The sequence below is a fragment of the Lipotes vexillifer genome, unplaced genomic scaffold (genome assembly GCF_000442215.2).
Source record: "Lipotes vexillifer unplaced genomic scaffold, Lipotes_vexillifer_v1.1 scaffold1158, whole genome shotgun sequence".
Lineage (NCBI taxonomy): Eukaryota > Metazoa > Chordata > Mammalia > Artiodactyla > Lipotidae > Lipotes > Lipotes vexillifer.
In genome coordinates this window covers 965,443-982,058 of record NW_006793745.1, presented here as the reverse complement: position 1 = coordinate 982,058, position 16,616 = coordinate 965,443, and the positions used below count along the sequence as shown (strand labels likewise).

General features: G+C 40.3%; 1 protein-coding gene across 3 annotated transcripts in view; it reads left to right on the top strand.

The window, feature by feature from the left end:
* The window catches only part of KDM3A (lysine demethylase 3A), a 63,196-nt gene that overhangs the window by 7,495 nt on the left and 39,085 nt on the right, over positions 1–16,616 (top strand). For 2 of the 3 annotated variants that reach the window (XM_007466734.1, XM_007466735.1), the window contains exons 3-10: positions 1,091–1,246; positions 2,477–2,587; positions 5,511–5,613; positions 6,307–6,431; positions 7,055–7,127; positions 7,232–7,320; positions 13,585–13,748; positions 15,304–15,818. In XM_007466734.1, coding sequence (XP_007466796.1) covers positions 1,091–1,246; positions 2,477–2,587; positions 5,511–5,613; positions 6,307–6,431; positions 7,055–7,127; positions 7,232–7,320; positions 13,585–13,748; positions 15,304–15,818 — 1,336 coding nt within the window. The remainder of the gene's footprint in view (positions 1–1,090; positions 1,247–2,476; positions 2,588–5,510; positions 5,614–6,306; positions 6,432–7,054; positions 7,128–7,231; positions 7,321–13,584; positions 13,749–15,303; positions 15,819–16,616) is intronic. The other variant, XM_007466736.1, reaches the window with a different exon arrangement.

Genomic DNA, 16,616 nt, shown 5'->3' with positions numbered 1-16,616 from the left:
GCCATGGCTCACGGGCCCAGCTGCTCTGCGGCATGTGGGATCTTCCCGGACCGGGGCAGGAACCTGTGTCCCCTGCGTCGGCAGGCGGACTCTCAACCACTGCGCCACCAGGGAAGCCCAAAGTAGTGATTTTTCCACTGAATATTGAGGGAGTTTATTGTATCTCAGTTAAAACATAAGAAACATTTAAAAAGACTTAAAGTAAACGGTAGCATATTCATAATGGGTTAAGGAGGCTCAGGTGTTTGGTACATTTATATGACTTTTAAGGTTTTATGACTGATTTCTTCTTATGGGTTACTGTCAGATACCCACTTTTGGACTGAATTCTTTTTTTATGTTTTAAAATATCTGTACAAATTATAAGGGTTTTAACTTTAGGGCTACAAGGTATTTTGCAGATCAGAAGCAGAAAACTTCATAGTTACTTGGAAAATAGTATTTCAAAGGTAGTTTAATTTTCATGTAAGAAGTTAGAGGTAGTTTTGGAAAATTCTGGAGTCCTTTATCAATTACTTGTTTCTATATGTAGCAAAGTTGTCTTGGATTTAAAACTCTGAGGTAAATTTCCCAGTTTATTCAACTCAAAGCGTTGAAAGCGCCTCGGGCTGAGTCCTACTGCTACCAGAGGGATTCAGGAGCCAGTGGTGGATTGTGTTGATGGGCGGTCATCTTAAACTCACTGACAATGTCAACATAGAATTACAGTGCCCTGGGAGAGGTACTTTGGGTTTCAGATTTCTGTCTTTCAGTTCTCAAAGCTCTGATGTCTAATTAACATATGTAAAAACCTTCTACATGGGGGTTCTTTTTTGTTAAGGCTTCCCAGAGGTTACTTTAAGGGCAGAGGCTGGTCTCCATATCCCTTGACTCTGCTTCCCAAAGTGGTTTGGGAGCCAAAGCTTGTTGGTTCTAACAGATCTGGTTAGTTTATTGTGGGTTTAGAAGGGAAGTAAGAGAGCAGGAGTTGGGGGCAGCATATTCAGATACAAGACTCGAGTAGAATGGTGAGGGTATAATTCAACTGAGGCATTTTTCATGTTTATTTTTGTTAATCAAGTCTGCTTTCCTTCAATTCTGTTTGTCTTAGGTGTGTGTGGAGTTTGATGGGGAATCTTGGAGGAAGAGAAGATGGATAGACGTCTACAGCCTTCTAAGGAGAGCCTTTTTAGTGGAACATAACTTGGTTTTGGCTGAACGAAAGTCTCCTGAAGTTTCTGAGCGAATTGTTCAGTGGCCTGCGATAGTGAGTAAAACTCGGGCTTATTTGAACTCCTGAGAAGAGGGTATTTCACCCGTTATGAATGAGACAGGGAAAGTCTATCCGTAAAGCCTGTATTTGGTCCTCTGGAAAATAATAGTACAGAGATGTGACAATGCAGAAGATTCAGAAAAAGCCCCAGGACCTCCTGTCAGGCCTGCTAGGAGCCCCGCAACTCTGACCCTTGACTTTCCTTGGGCCTCAGTTTCTTCACTTGAAAAGTCGGGGGTGGGGGTCATGTGGGGAACGTCTAGTCTAGGTCAGTGGTTAGAAACCAGCAGATATATACAGACATACAGATCTTTTTGGTTTGACCCTCACAGTGTTTTAAGAAAATCTAAATTAGTTGTCTACATTTAAAAAATGTAGAGAATGTCCTTAAAAATCTAGAGTTCCAGTTTTTCTGGGAAAAATGGCAAGATACGGCAACACTGGAGCCTCATAGCAATTCCTTATCGCAACAGTAGGCTGAAGCTGAAAAGTAGCTATTGCCTGGCCCCTGTAAGCGTTTCCGCTTTTGGTCTCATGATCTTTAAGGTTCCCTCTGGCTCATATTTCTTTGGCTTTAAAGATGCTAGCAGTCAGTATATGACTGTGCCATTTCCACACCGTAAGTCTGGTGCAGTTAAAGGAAAATAGTGACCAGGAGAGGACAGTTCAGGCTATTTGAGACATGAGCTGGGGCTTGAAGGAGGAAGGGGCAGATTGGATAGTTGAAAGGCTAAGAGGATGATTGAAAGGCTGACCAGCTTGTGAAGGGCCTGCATGCCCGAATGAGCAAAGTTAAGATTTTGCCCATGGGTGAGAAGAGCTGCTGGAGATTTTTGAGTGATGTTGGGTTTTGTTTAAAGCTGTATTTTGCTCTTTGTATTTTTTCCCCCATCTATTAAGAATTTGCTAAAAACATGGCCCTGTCTCCCCACAAAAATGTACATAAAGCAATATTTTGCATAAATTTGGGGGAAGCCATACATCTGTGGACCCAGACCTATATGTTAATGACTCTCAAATGTGTATCTCATTTAAATTATTGATTTTGGATAAAAATTATGTGCTCCTGTTGTGGTTGCATAAATAGTTATTATTGAGATACTGGTAGTAAATAAACAACTGAATGGCTTTATCTCTTTCCATGTGTATGCAAAATTGCCAGTCCCCATTTTCAGAATTATGCTGGCAGCAGTTATGATGCCAAAACATTTTCTTTTGTTTCAGATGTACAGATCTCTGCTGGACAAAGCTGGTTTGGGATCCATAACGTCTATTCGCTTTTTAGGAGATCAACAAAGAGTATTTCTTTCTAAAGACCTTTTAAAGCCTATACAGGTAAAACACGGAAACAATATTAAACCCTAAAAATAGATATACAGACTCCTTTAATGTGAGAACTAACATATTGATGTTGATTGCTCTCATTCAGATATCTAACAGAGAAAAGGACCCATCTTATGAGCAGTTAAGTTGTCAGACATCATTGCTCAGTGTTAGCCATTGGGTGGTACTGTTTATTTGGGGTTGGGAGGACAAACGTACTATAGTTGATGATGTGTGTGTATAGAAACACCTAGGTGATAATGAAGATCATTTCTAAGACTACCATTCATATATATACATATATCTGTATATATATATATGTCAGTCCTGATTATTTAAGGATTCTGTATTTGGGAACTTGCTTACTTGGTAAAATATATTTGTAACCACCCAATCAGTACTTTGGTGCTTTCATGTTCATTCACAAACATGTGCAGAGTGGTGAAAATTTTCAGTTGTCTGACACATGTTCCCAGCTGAGGTTGAATAGGGTGACATTCTGCCTTCTTATTGCCTCTCTTCTACTGTAAACAAGGGTCCTTTTCAAGGTCTATTTAGTACTGCATTTTTGTGCTTTTTTGTTGGTGATTTCACTCTTTAAAATGGCCCCAAGGTTAGTGCTGAAGTGCTCTCTAGTGTTCCTAAGTGCAAGGAGGCTGTGATGTGTCTTAGGGAGAAAATACATGTGTTAGATAAGCTTCATTCAGCCGTGAGGTATAGTGGCCATGGGTTCGAGGTTAGTATTGCAGCAATATATACTAAATAATGTGTTTTTCAACAGAAACACATAAAACAAGGTTATGTATTGATTGGTTGACGACAGTGTTGTGACCAGAGGCTTGAAGGAACTTAACCCCATCTTTCCCCTAGGAATGGTTCAGTATTCACTAATTCAGTGTTTGTAGTGACTTAACATAACTACCGAATCGTGTGTGTGTGTGTGTCTGTGTGTGTGTGTGTGGTGTGTGTTCATATTCTTTCCAATTAGCTTGCAGAACTCCCTCCTTTTTCTTCACAACATTTAGGCTCTTGGTTCTTGCTCGTGTGTGATTTTTTCCTTTATTGTAAAAATGTTGGGAGGGAGGGGAAGAAACACACAGATTACTGCGACAGATCACTACCTTGGGAATAATGTTGGTCTTATAATAACATTTGTTTGTTTGTTTGTTTTGTTTTTTGCGGTACGCGGGCCTCTCACTGTTGTGGCCTCTCCCGTTGCGGAGCACAGGCTCCGGACGCGCAAGCTCAGCGGCCATGGCTCACGGGCCCAGCCGCTCCGCGGCATGTGGGATCTTCCCGGACCGGGGCGTGGACCCCGTCCCCTGCATCCCGCGTCCCCTGCATCGGCAGGCGGACTCCCAACGACTGCGCCACCAGGGAAGCCCTAACATTGTTTTTTTTAATATGTCATTTGTGAAAGCTTAGTAATCCCCTTTACCCACTTCTGTTTTGTGACCTGACTTGTTTCTATGGCCTGTAGAACAATTAAACCAGTATTTTTGCTGAAAGACAGTTTAGGACCAAGGGTCATTGCCATTGCTGGGCCTTGGCATTGACTTTTCTCTACACAAGTCTTACCTCTACTTCCATGTCTTCGAAGTGAGTGAAAACAAGATTCACACTCTGAACCCTATTTTGTAATGTTTAAGTAAATGGAACAGAGGAAGATGCTTTTACTTAATTGCAGACACAAGTTATCTTCATATGTCAAATAGGCATCTTGATATTTTTCCTACATTAAAAGGCAGAATGACTGCTCTTAAGGACCAAGGAACATACAGCAGGGGCTGTGGATGTCTGCTTCACTGAGCAGTAGAGTAGTTTTTACTTCTTAGCATTGTTTTCGGGACAGTTCTGTTTTATATCTTCCATGTGTTTAACCTTTTCAGTTTTGTTTCTTGAGGTTGAAAAACGTCAGTAAGTTTTATTTATTTAAGAGCCCTTTGTGGCCCGCCCCATTGACTTGATATTTTACCTTGTAGTAGGAATTGGAGAACACATTTAAATTTTTTGAAATTGCAGTAGCATGAAAAAAAAACAAAACAAATGGCCCGTTCTGGTTATTAATGTTGAGCTCTTATGAAACCCTTAGTTTAATGTTATTTGGCTTAAGAAATTTTTCCAGCATGGCCTCTCTAAAAGACTGTTCTTTCCAACGGGAGAAATGGATGAACTGTTTTTGGCCACTGTGTACCCATTTCACATGCAGAAAAGCATGAAGGCCTGATATTGGAAGGGCTTCTGTGCTATACAGTTTGGGTTTGGCAGGTTCCTCCTATTGACAGTCTGTATACATTTATCATGACTGAGTATACACACAAAGCCAGAGCACTGTGGAATAGTGCCAAAAATAGAGCTGCCAAGAATTGAATGTTTCAAAGCTGGCTAGCTGAAGGCTTAATGCTGTTCATTCAGATTTTGTCCTTCCTCACCCCCACGCCCCCCACTTCGTAAACAAGAATGCATTTGGAATTCTAGTTAGGGTAAATGAATCTGTGTGAAATGATGTTTGTTAAAAACAGCAATTTCAGTGAATTGACACTATGGATCTAAGTGATTTCTATGTATGTGTCTTTTGCCCCTTGCATTTGGAGCTGTGATTTCCCTAATCCGTAGAGTTTGGGATACAGAGTATTTTTGACATGAACTGACTAGCTAGTTTGTTTGCTTATTATATTTAAAATTTGAGCCACTCTTAGTATCTGTCTTGCTCTTAGCTTGGGGTGACTTCAATTCTGTCTGCCTTATATTTGTGATGGTTTGATGGTTTCCTACTATTTGACCAGTCTAATTCATTGGAGTTGCAATGGTTTGCTGCCATCAAATGGCTAATTGACACTACTTTAATCTCTGTGATTAAACTGATTGAAATATCCACTGGAATTTAAACAACTCTTCTTCTTACCTTAAAATGTAATGATTTTCCATTTTTCAGGATGTAAACAATCTTCGACTTTCACTTATCGATAATCAGAATGTCAGTAAAGAATTTCAAGCTTTGATTGTGAAACATTTGGATGAAAGCCATCTTTTACAAGGTAAGAAGCTATGTTTTAGCCCTTCTCACTCATTTGCTCATTAAAAATTCTAATTTGTTAGAAATTCTTTTGCTGCTTTTCCCATGCAACTAGATGAGTGGAGGACTTTATTCTGTAATGTATTCTAAAGCCTCTGAAATTTGGAAAGCTCAGGGATCATGTGAAGACTATAAAAGTGAAGTAGATATTAAACAAGCTCAGCTATATTTTGACATGGAATTTGATATGTTTGGAATTTCAGTCTTATAAAATTAATAAAGCATTAATTTGGTAAGCTTGATCTTGCCATTTACTGTTATTGATTTTCTTGGTCAATTTCACAATTGTAAGTATTTTATCAGACTTAGCAGTTTTGCTGAGGTTCCTGAATTTGGATCCTCTAAAACTCTGCATAGGAGAATGAGTTACGTCTCAATGTGTTATCTGATACTACACGGTCTGATACAAATACTAGAATAAATATATTGCAAGTCTAAGATAAATCAATAGAAAAGTGAAGCTTAAAAATAGTTTAAATTTTCTCCTAGCTTTGCTGAAATGTCTGTCTTCTTGCATTTATAGCAGTACCTTTTAATGTTTACTTTTTGTCTACTGCATTTTTAAAGACTTGGGAAAAGATTATCCTGGATAATGGTGCTGTTGGAAGATAATGCATATTACTCTAAGGATTTTTTTTAATTTTTATTTTTCAAGGTGACAAAAACTTAGTTGGTTCAGAAGTAAAAATTTATAGCTTGGACCCATCTACTCAGTGGTTTTCTGCAACCATTGTAAATGGAAACCCAACATCAAAAACTCTTCAAGTCAACTGTGAGGAGGTAAGGATGATGATAATTGTGTGTAAGATAACTTGACAGGGAAAGATAATTATAAAAAGGAATTATAGTATCTTATAGGAGCTAAACACCTTTATTATTTTATATTAAAATATCAGAGTAGAAAAAAACAATTATTTTAAAAAGAAATTATATGTAAGAAGCCCCTATTATTTGTTTTTTTAAATAAATTTTAATTAATTAATTTATGCTGTATTGGGTCTTCACTGCTGCGCACGGGCTTTCTCTAGTTGCGGCGAGCAGGGTCTACTCTTCGTTGTGGTGCGTGGGCTTCTCACTGCGGTGGCTTCTCTTGTGGAGCATGGGCTCTAGGCACGCGGGCTTCAGTAGCTGTGGCACGCGGGCTCAGTAGTTGTGGCTCGTGGGCTCTAGAGCGCAGCCTCAGTAGTTGTGGCGCACGGGCTTAGTTGCTCCGTATCATGTGGGACCTTCCTGGACCAGGGCTCAAACCCATGTCCCCTGCATTGGCAGGCGGATTCTTAACCACTGCGCCACCAGGGAAGTCCCAGAAGCCTCTACTATTATGTTGATAGAGCTGACTTCTGGTGTGTTCTTGAGCATTTTAAAATTTCCCAGTATCTTTGTTTTATTTATTTGTTTTTAAGATTCCAGCACTGAAAATTGTCGATCCATCACTGATTCATGTTGAAGTTGTACATGATAACTTTGTGACGTGTGGTAAGATACATTGTTTGATTAAAATCTTTGTTCTCCTTTCCCCTTTATCCTTCTCACATTAAGAGAAACAGGGACGCCAACTCACCTGTTTTTAAATATTTTAGGTAGTTCTACAAGAATTGGGGCTATAAAACGCAAATCTTCTGAGAATAATGGAAGCCTGGTTTCCAAACAAGCAAAATCTTGCTCTGAGGTAACCTTGATTTATTTTTGTCACTTGTGTAAACCTTTCTTTAATTCTCACAGTGCATGGCCAGTTTGTTTAGTTGTAATAAAGCTGTCTTCTCTGCTCTTCTGTGCTGTTGTGTCTGCTCTTTGCTAGTCCCAGATCTTGGCCGTAATTTCTGTACTCAAGCAGATGGAGATAATATAAGCTTCCGGTTCACTATTTTTGTCAAGAAAAAGTTTTTAGTTTTGATGTTTCCTGAAAATTGTCAATAGATTTGACAGTTTCACCATATGGAGGTAATTTTGAAGATCAGTTGAGTTGTGTGTGTCAAATCAGAAGAATGCCTTGCGTGAGAGGAGGGGAGGAAGCTTAGAACTCTGAGTAGATTTGGTGTTGAAATGGGACTCCCACCTCAATAATTGAGAGGTTTGATTGGTCATTTATGATTGGGTGAACAAACATACTCCCTTTTTGAAGGAAGTGGTTGGTTTGCCATTGCTAATTTCTGCCTAGAAAACTACAGGCTTCTGTGAATGGCACTGTTGAGTTCAAGTACTGGATTTAATTCTATCCTGAAATAGGATTTGGATCAAGAAACGTAAGACTTGAGCTTTTCCCTCTCCTCCCTGTTGTAGAGAAGCTGGCCTTCTTTAGCTCTTCAAGTCCTCATGCTTTCTCCAGCCTTAGGACTCACTGTTCTCCTTTCTCTTCTAATCCTAGCTTCACTCTAATTAACTCCCATTTATCTTTCTGATGTGACGTTGCTTTCTCCAGGAAGCCATACCTAACATCTCTACAATCATTGTAACCTATATCCCAGACTAGGTCAAATTCCCTAATTTATTATGCTTTGTAATTACTCAGGACATGTCTTCAGGACATCACAGTGTACACAATGGGGCAATTTTATTCAGAATTCCCAAAAGATTAGGCTAGACAGACTAGCCTAATGAGGGGATGGGGGACTGGGGTAGACTTCTCAAGGGAGGGTATAAATGACAGGGTCAAATTTTGAAATCTGGGGGGGAGAAAAGAAACTTAAGGCTTTTTCTTTTTTAATTGAGTTGAATCCTTAGGTCCTATTACAGTACAGATTACTTTTCTCACAACTTAGGTATCCAAATGCACTTGCGTTACATGGAAAGTTTACTGTGTTATAATTGTCAAAAACGCCTTTATGATGCTCTGCTCCAGGCTGGAGTTTAGAATTTTATTTTATTTTATTTATTTATTTTTTAAAATATTTATTTCCTTGGCTGCACTAGGTCTTAGTTACAGAATGCGGGATCTTTAGTTGTGGCTTGCGGGATCTAGTTCCCCGACCAGGGATCAAACCCGGGACCCCTGCATTGGGAGCGTGGAGTCTTAACCACTGGGCCACCAGGGAAGTCCCTGGAGTTTAGAATTTTAAAATTGATCAAGTGGATATTGTTAAGATTCTTGGCAGCATTGTAGAGGGAACTTTGGAGCCTGGGTGGGGGCAGGGCAAGGAGAGATGCATGAGAATGGGTCAGGGTCAGTGAATGCATCTAAGGCTCTGGATCAGGGCAGGCTGGACTACAACATCAACTAGAACCAAAGCGAGCACATGCTACACAAATACTAAAGAATCTGGGTGGCTAAGATGATTGGCTTTCCTGAGTCTTAAGCCTATGTACAGGCCACAGGAATTTTGATACTTGATGCGAAACTTTGTAAACCAGGATGTCTGATACCTCTGTCTTCCTTCCAAGTGTGTAGGCTTGACCTCAGGTGGTTCAGGAAAGAATGAAGAGGTAATTACGGAAATTAGCATTACTACCTTTTCATTTTGCCTTAAAGTTTACGAAGGGGAAGTAATGTAGTAAGGACTGTAAATTGAGGATGTCAGGCAAGTGATTATTGCCTCTTAGAGGCAGACTCACAGGGGATACTGTCAAGTAATCCATGGTATTAGAAGCTGAAAGAGAAACAGAGCAGAATGGTAACCTGTCAGGTTTTGTCTGGATAAATTGTTAACAGTCTTGCGTAGAGGTAAGAAAGGGCAGTTTGGAGAAGTCGATTGCATGTTGCCTGTCATGGAGAAGGCATCACTGTAAACATTCAGTAAGTTGAAAAGGAGAGCCACATGATGTTATGTTGAGGTGGGGACCAGACCCGAGGAAATGGCATCCTGATGGATCATGGAGAAATCAACCTGGGGTACAAGCAGGACTGGGGTCAGTGGGGACCTGTTGGGGAAGGTGCCAGTTCTTCAAAGTGTCAGGTTTATCCGTGATGTGATAGGCGGTTGAGCAAGTCAATTTATAACCTTGAAGGAGGTGCTTGTAAAATATGGTAACATATATGTATGTAAGTGATTCTGTCTTCCTGACTCACGCTCTTGAAGGGCAGGGAGCTTGCATCTTTGCTCTCTGTCAGCATGCTGTCCAGCGCAGTAAGTTTGTGTGCTCCTGATTACTGGACACAGTAGAAGCTGTTTTTCCAAAAAGCCTGAACTTTGGCTGGGAGATAAGTTCCTCAACCTATTTGAGCCTTAACTTCAGCATCTAAAATGTGGAAATAAATTTGATGTTTAAAAAAATGTCTGTTTCAGCTCTTAAGAACTATCCTAGTCATCTTCACATTCTAAAGGAATTTGGAGATGGTAAATTTTTACCTGAGTATTGACGTTTTAGAAATTATTATTTTTTTAATTATACAAGTTATTCTCCTTTTATATTGCACTTGTTTTCAAAATAAAGATTCTTACATTTAAAAAAAAGTTATTCTCATTTAAAGATATTTAGGAAACCCAGAAAAGCATAGTAAAGAAAAGAAACATCACTCATAATCATACTTTTCAGAGACTCTCACTATTCACATTTTGGAATACCTGTCTTCCTCCTGTTTTTTTTCTTTTTCTTTTTCCTGTATATTCGTGGAGGTTTTTTTTTTTTTTTTTTTTTTTGTAAACTAAAAGCCATACTCTTGTGTAGCTTCCTTTACAGTATATTGTGAATACTTTTCCATATCCTGGGTGATCCTTGCAATCAGGCAAGTTTTTGGAAACACTGGCCTAGCCTAGATTTCAGGGGAGATGGAGAGGTAAAGGAAGAAGTGGGGAAAGAAAGAGAGTTCATTTACATGTGTGAGTGAAAGGTGAGTACAGTAACACACTTGGTGCACGTCTCACTGTGTCTGCACTTTCCAGATGTGTTGGACTGGCAGAGTTTGGTGCTCTTTGGATGACAGGAGTTTAGGCTGAGGTTGATAACACTCTCGATGCTGGGATGAATACTTTTGGATAAGGTAAACCTGTTTGCCAGTAACATCTGGCTCCTTGAAGGTCTTCTCTGCCTAGCAGACTATTCCTCAGAGTTAGGACGTTGCCTGGTTAATTGAGAGAGTCTGCTAAGGAGTGTGAGCCAGCAGTGTCCTTTTTGGAATATCATTATACGCTCAATTATATTATCTCCGTCTGCTGGCAGGGAGGAACTATTGCCATGACTGGTATAGAAGACCTTCAGGGAAAACTCTTCAGGTAAGAAGAAACTTTGACCCTTGTCAAGTCAGAGGCCAATGCAGTGGTGTGCACGTGGAGATGGGTTTTGGAATCGGAGCCCTATCCCTGTTGAGCTAAACCTCAGTAAAGTTGTAGAGTGATATACTTCATCTTCTTAAAGGAAAAGCATCCAGGTTATGGTAATTCTAACACATGGTGACTGCACCGAGAAACTTTTCAGGATATTTTTCTGCTTTGAGACAGCTAATCTGTGTGCCAGGCACTGTGGTAAAGCACAGCCCTGTACAGTATGCTTCATTACTCTCCTTTTTCCTCATTACTGTCATTCATTACTCCTCATTATGATTGAGGAAACTGAAGCTAAGAGAGGTTAAATAATGTGCTAGGAAGTGTCAGAGACTGGATTCCAACCAGGGTCTAACACCAAAACCCAATGCTGTTATAGCCACTGTGCTGTCGTTGCCACTCCTCTACAAAACCTATCCTCGGTATGGTGAGGGACCATTGTAAAAACAGCAGAGTCCTCCTCCCTTCCCTCTATTCCTCCATCCTGCTTTCCAACAAATATTTATTGAACACTTAATATGTGCTAGACATTGGTGAGCATTACTGCCTGGTTCTTGAGGTATCTCCCAAGACTTAGTTGTAGCTCTTTGAAATATTAAGTGCTAAGAGCATTTATTCATTCATGCATTCCACCAGTCTTTTTTATTGAGCAGCTGCTATATGCCTGGCTTTAAAAGGTATAACAGTGGATACAAGAGCAGGGTCTGTGTCCATAGGGGTTTACGTTTCATTGTGAGGAGACTGACAGTAAAAAGAAGTAACTTAAGGTATTTTCCCAGTGTGGTAGTACAGTGAAAGATAGAAACATGGCAGTATAATAAAGAGTAAGGCAGTGGCTTGTGGGACACCACTTTGGAAAGAGTGATCAGAGATACTGAGGTGACAGTTGAGCAGATTTGAGGGTGAAGGATGGAACCAGCCAACCACATGAAAACTGCCCAGACATGGGGGATAGCAAGTACAAAGGAGCAGGCAAGAAAGAGCTTAGAACATTGAAGACCAGAAAGGAAGCTGGTATAGTTGGAGCACCGTAAACAAATGGAGTGAGATGAGGGGCAGGGTTGGCAGAGACCAGACCATGTAGAATTCTTGGAGGCAGTGGAGTGCCACCATCTGATTGATTTATGTTTTATAAAGATTGCTCTGTGGTAGAATAAATTTCAGATAGGAGGTAAAAGTTTTAGGCAAAAATGGAAGGGAATCAGGCCAGTTAGTATACACATAGTAGTCTAGGGGAAAGATGGTGGTAATGGTGGCCCGGAAAGAAATTTATATAGATTCCAGAAACAGTTTGGAAATAGAGGCAGGATTTCCTCGTTCATTGATTGGATATGGGAAATGACTTGGAGGGTTTCTTGGCTCGAGCAGTTCAATGGATAAAATGAATAAAAATATCTGATTTCCTCATTTTAAGGATTAGGAAGCTGAGGCCCAGAGAGGTGAAGTTGGCTAGCCCAAGGGTGTCCTTATAATAGCCAAAGCCTCCCCCAAAAGATCCTTCCGGGGAACACTAAGCTGCTAATATTTAACCAAAACTGAGCTAACGTAGTGTAATATATGATCAGATGCTTTAGCATTGATACCTTAAAATAGTTGGAAGCTATGCCGAAACTGTAATAGTGATTAAGTAAATTCTTATTTTTCAGATATTTGTATTTAGCGTATACCAGACAGTATTTTCAAGGCTGTCAGAGTAAATGTCTGCGAAAAAGATTCTTGAGTAGACTACATAGTCTGTATACAGAATTGTGAGGTTTTAAAAATTTACTCAGGGAAGTTCTGCATCAAGTTTTAGAAGTTAGTAACTAGAAGGTGAAACTTCGAAGATTTTGCAAGTTTAGATTTGGTAAGGTGAATGTAAAGGTCATTGTGGTGTGACAGAGACGCAGTTGAAAAGGACAACGTTGACTTTAAGTTTAAGCACATAATGAAGAGGCTGGTGAAGATGGTCAGTGGGTTTCACCTGGTGAAGCCATAGACTGTTTAGTTGTCTGGAGTTGAGTTTAATCTCTTCCTTCTCTTTCCATGGTGGGAAAGTATAAACTGGATAGTATAAACTGGGAAGAATTTGGTCCGTTATTAATATTTTTGTAAAGTTAAAAGTACACGAAAGTGGAAGGGGACAAGTGTCCTAACTTTGTCCCACAGGCCTGTTATGACTTGATATTTTTTGCAGCTTGGGATGACCTTTGTGACTTGATGAGCCACAAACCAGCAAGAACCATGTCCTCAACCTTTATTGCATTGTAAAGGCTTAAGTTGGTACCCAGTAGGCACCACTGCCTGCAAGAGTCCTATGTGGTCTGGTCTCCTGCCAGTCTACGCAGTAAGTGCGTGGTGGGCACTTAGTAATGTCGAACTGAATGCATGTGAAGCTGCCACCATTTGAAGACTGTTGATTAAAAGCTCACTTATGTGCATTGCATTAGTAAAGTAATTGCCACATGGCTGCATTTTCCTGGCATAATGATTCAGAGGTCTGTAAAAGATCAGCTTGTGATCTTTTAAAGGAAGACGCAAGTTTTGTGAAAAGCTGGAGTGGCTTATTGAATCGCTCTCAGGTATACGTCCTTAGTTTGTGATTTATTACGTGTTCTGCTGTCCTGTTCTTTTTATTTGGTGACTTTGGTGCTTGTTTACTACTAAACCGAGCAGATAAACTTGAATCTTGCTAGCATTTCGTAATGCCTCAACTAGGGGCTTTCCTTTTAATATCCGTTTGGTTTGGTATCTTTTAGGCCTCTCCCAGTGTGTGTCCTGTACAGTCTGTTCCCACAACAGTTTTTAAGGAGATACTGCTCGGCTGCACTGCAGCAACTCCGCCAAGTAAGGACCCGAGACATCAGAGTACTCCCCAGGCTGCCAACTCTCCACCTAACCTTGGAGCAAAAATTCCTCAAGGGTGAGTAGTTATGATTTAAAAATGTTTAATCATAATACAGAGAACGGTTATTTTAGCCATGGTTCTTCCTGTCTGAGCTGACATTGCTCAGGTGGCAAGACTGACCCTACATTCAGTGTTCATAGAGAGACCATTAGTGCAGCTAAAATTTGATGTAATTACCTGCCATTCAGTGTATCTCAGGTTGTCCAGGGAGGTTAGAGTTTCCCAGTTGGTCAGGTGCCTTCAGAGGTGGTAAGTGTAATAGGCATACAGGACATTTAAAAGGTTACAGAAAAGAAGGGGGTGTGAGGAAAGAGGCGCTTTCTTGACGTGATATAGGGAGAATGGTCAATTGAAATACTACAGACAGCTGTAGAATAATGTCCACATTCAAGGAAAAGGGAGCAGATTGGTTGTATGTGGAAGGCTGAGGTCAGTGGGAGTTGGAAGAGAGGGAGACAGGGTCCCAGTGAGTGGTGCTCATCAGCCCAGACCTCAAGTGTAGGTGACAAATGTGGCAGTAGAGAAAATACGAAGTCATGAGGCTTGGCCACTAAGTTATAGGCGAAGATAATAAGAAATGTAAAATTTAGTCCGAGATTTAAAGTGGCTACAAGGTTAATGGAGAGAAGAGTTTTAAGGGAAGCATCTCCTTTAGGAGGAGTGGTGGCCTGTGCAGGCAGTTGATAAAAACCCAAGATAGGGGTCAGAGACTGGTATAGAAAGGTAGGCTTGGAAGACCACTGCAGTAAGGTGGGAGAGTGGGTGAGCACATCGCTTCACTGGGAGGACAGCGGGCTGCGTGGGAGAGAGCTTGGAGGAGGGACACATAGCAGTCAGAGAGAGGGCGGAGTGGTCTTCAGAGCAGAAAGAGGGAGCAGTAAGAAGTTCGGTGGTACCCAAGCAAAGAAGTCTAGTATGGGTACTTAAGTGAGAACAGCTTCTCCAGGATGAGATCCTTTGTTAGAGGCAGGAAAACAAGTGTAACAGGAAAAAAGGACTTTGCATTTTGCTGGGGAAAGAACTTTAGGATGAATTTCAGAGAAACAAAGTTTCTTTAAGGATAACCCCTACTGGGGGTGGAGGGAGTACCAGATGGTTCTGTGAACAAGTACGTAATCAGCTGGCTCTTCTCTTTGCTTTGGGTCTTGATCACTGACCAAACAAGAGTGAAATAGTCCAGTGCTAAGGCTCGTAACACGTTCATAGTCAGATAGGGTTTTGCGCTGCTGGTGATTTGGGTTCCATGTGATACTCAGTTTGCTTTGAGGGAAAGCTAAGGTTCATTTTGCTATGAGAAGTAGAACTAACTTGAAGTGGTTAAAGATTTATGAGAACATATGCAAATAGCATTTAGGGTTATCTTTTTCTTCATGTTTAATATATTTTTGCAGAGCCATTGACTGAGTACTTTTAACTCCAGCCCACAGAAACCTATCATAACTTCTCTAATATAAGCGGTTTTCTTTTCTCTTTCATACTGGTTACTTTAGGGAACCGAGCAATTATTCTTGGAAGGTAGGGAAGAGATAAAAGAATCCTAGATGCTAGTTTTCATATTGCTCTTTTTCAGAAGTCATAAGCAGATTTTACCAGAACTTTCTTCCTGTCTAAATACAAAGCCTGAAATACTGAGAACACCAGATGTTGTCTGCAAAGTAGGGTTGCTCTCTTCAAAGTCCTCTCAGATTGGAACGGGAGACTTGAGAACCCTGAGTGAACCAAAGGGAAGCCACACCCAGCTGAAGACAAACACTGACCAGGAAAGCAGCTTGGGATCTTTTCCTCCATCATCGACTGACCTTCCTCAGGAGTGCTTACCTACAAAGGCTTCTTCTGCGGCAGAGTTGGAAATTGCCAGTACTCCTGAACTGCAGAAGCATCTCGAACATGGACCTTCCATATCTGATGTCCTTTCAAATAAGCCAGAAGAGAAAGCAGGTGTCAATAGTAATAGTCCTAATTGTTGTGTAGAAAAAAAGGTAGAACCTTCAACGTTAGGTTGCCAGTCACAGAATTTAAAGGAGTCTTCAGCAAAAGTAGATACTGAAAGCTGTTGTACAAGAAGCAACAATAAAATCCAGAATGGTGAGTGTTTCTGCATATCTTTATTGGTAGGAGGTAAGAAATGGTTGTCAGTACGTACATATCTTCTTCTTACCTTATGAGAAAATAATAGGAAAATGACTGTAGAAAAAGTTCATACAATCAAGGAAGTTCAAAGAAGAAAGTAAAATCCCTAAATCTTCTCAGAAATGATTACTTTTAACATTTTGGTGGACTTAGTTCCATGTATATAGAAACACAGATAAACTGTTACACAAATGGGTTCATACCAACAGTTTTACCCAGTGCATTAGTGTAGGTGCCTGTCAACATTTTAAGTCTGCAAGGATTCCATTATATGCATTTACTGTATGACTTAGGTGGTTCCCAGTTTTTGGTTTAAGAAAATAATTTTGAAATGAAATCTAAAGTGATCTGATGATTGCTTTATCTTCAGCCTATTACTTATCTTTCTGTGACATCCAGGTTGGAGTGAAGGAAGTGATTGAAATTTTATGCTCACACAGGTAGTCCAGATTTGAAATTTTTTTAAAAAGGGAATTGCATCACCACCTCTAGAAAAGGGATTTTTAGTTAAAGAATTTAAGGACAGTGCTGAAACACCAGGCAGGGTCTCTTTTCTTAAGGGGAGGTCTGGCTGCACCCACAATTTAGAACTAAGTACTCTTCTTATAGAGAAAATGGCACATGTATTTCACACGACTTATGTTAAGTTTGAGGATGAATATCAGTAATGGTAGTTATCAGATGCTCTCGTACTAGAATTAATAGAACTAAACGGCTTCAGTGTGTCAGAAGGTTCAGGCCTATTACAGTTTA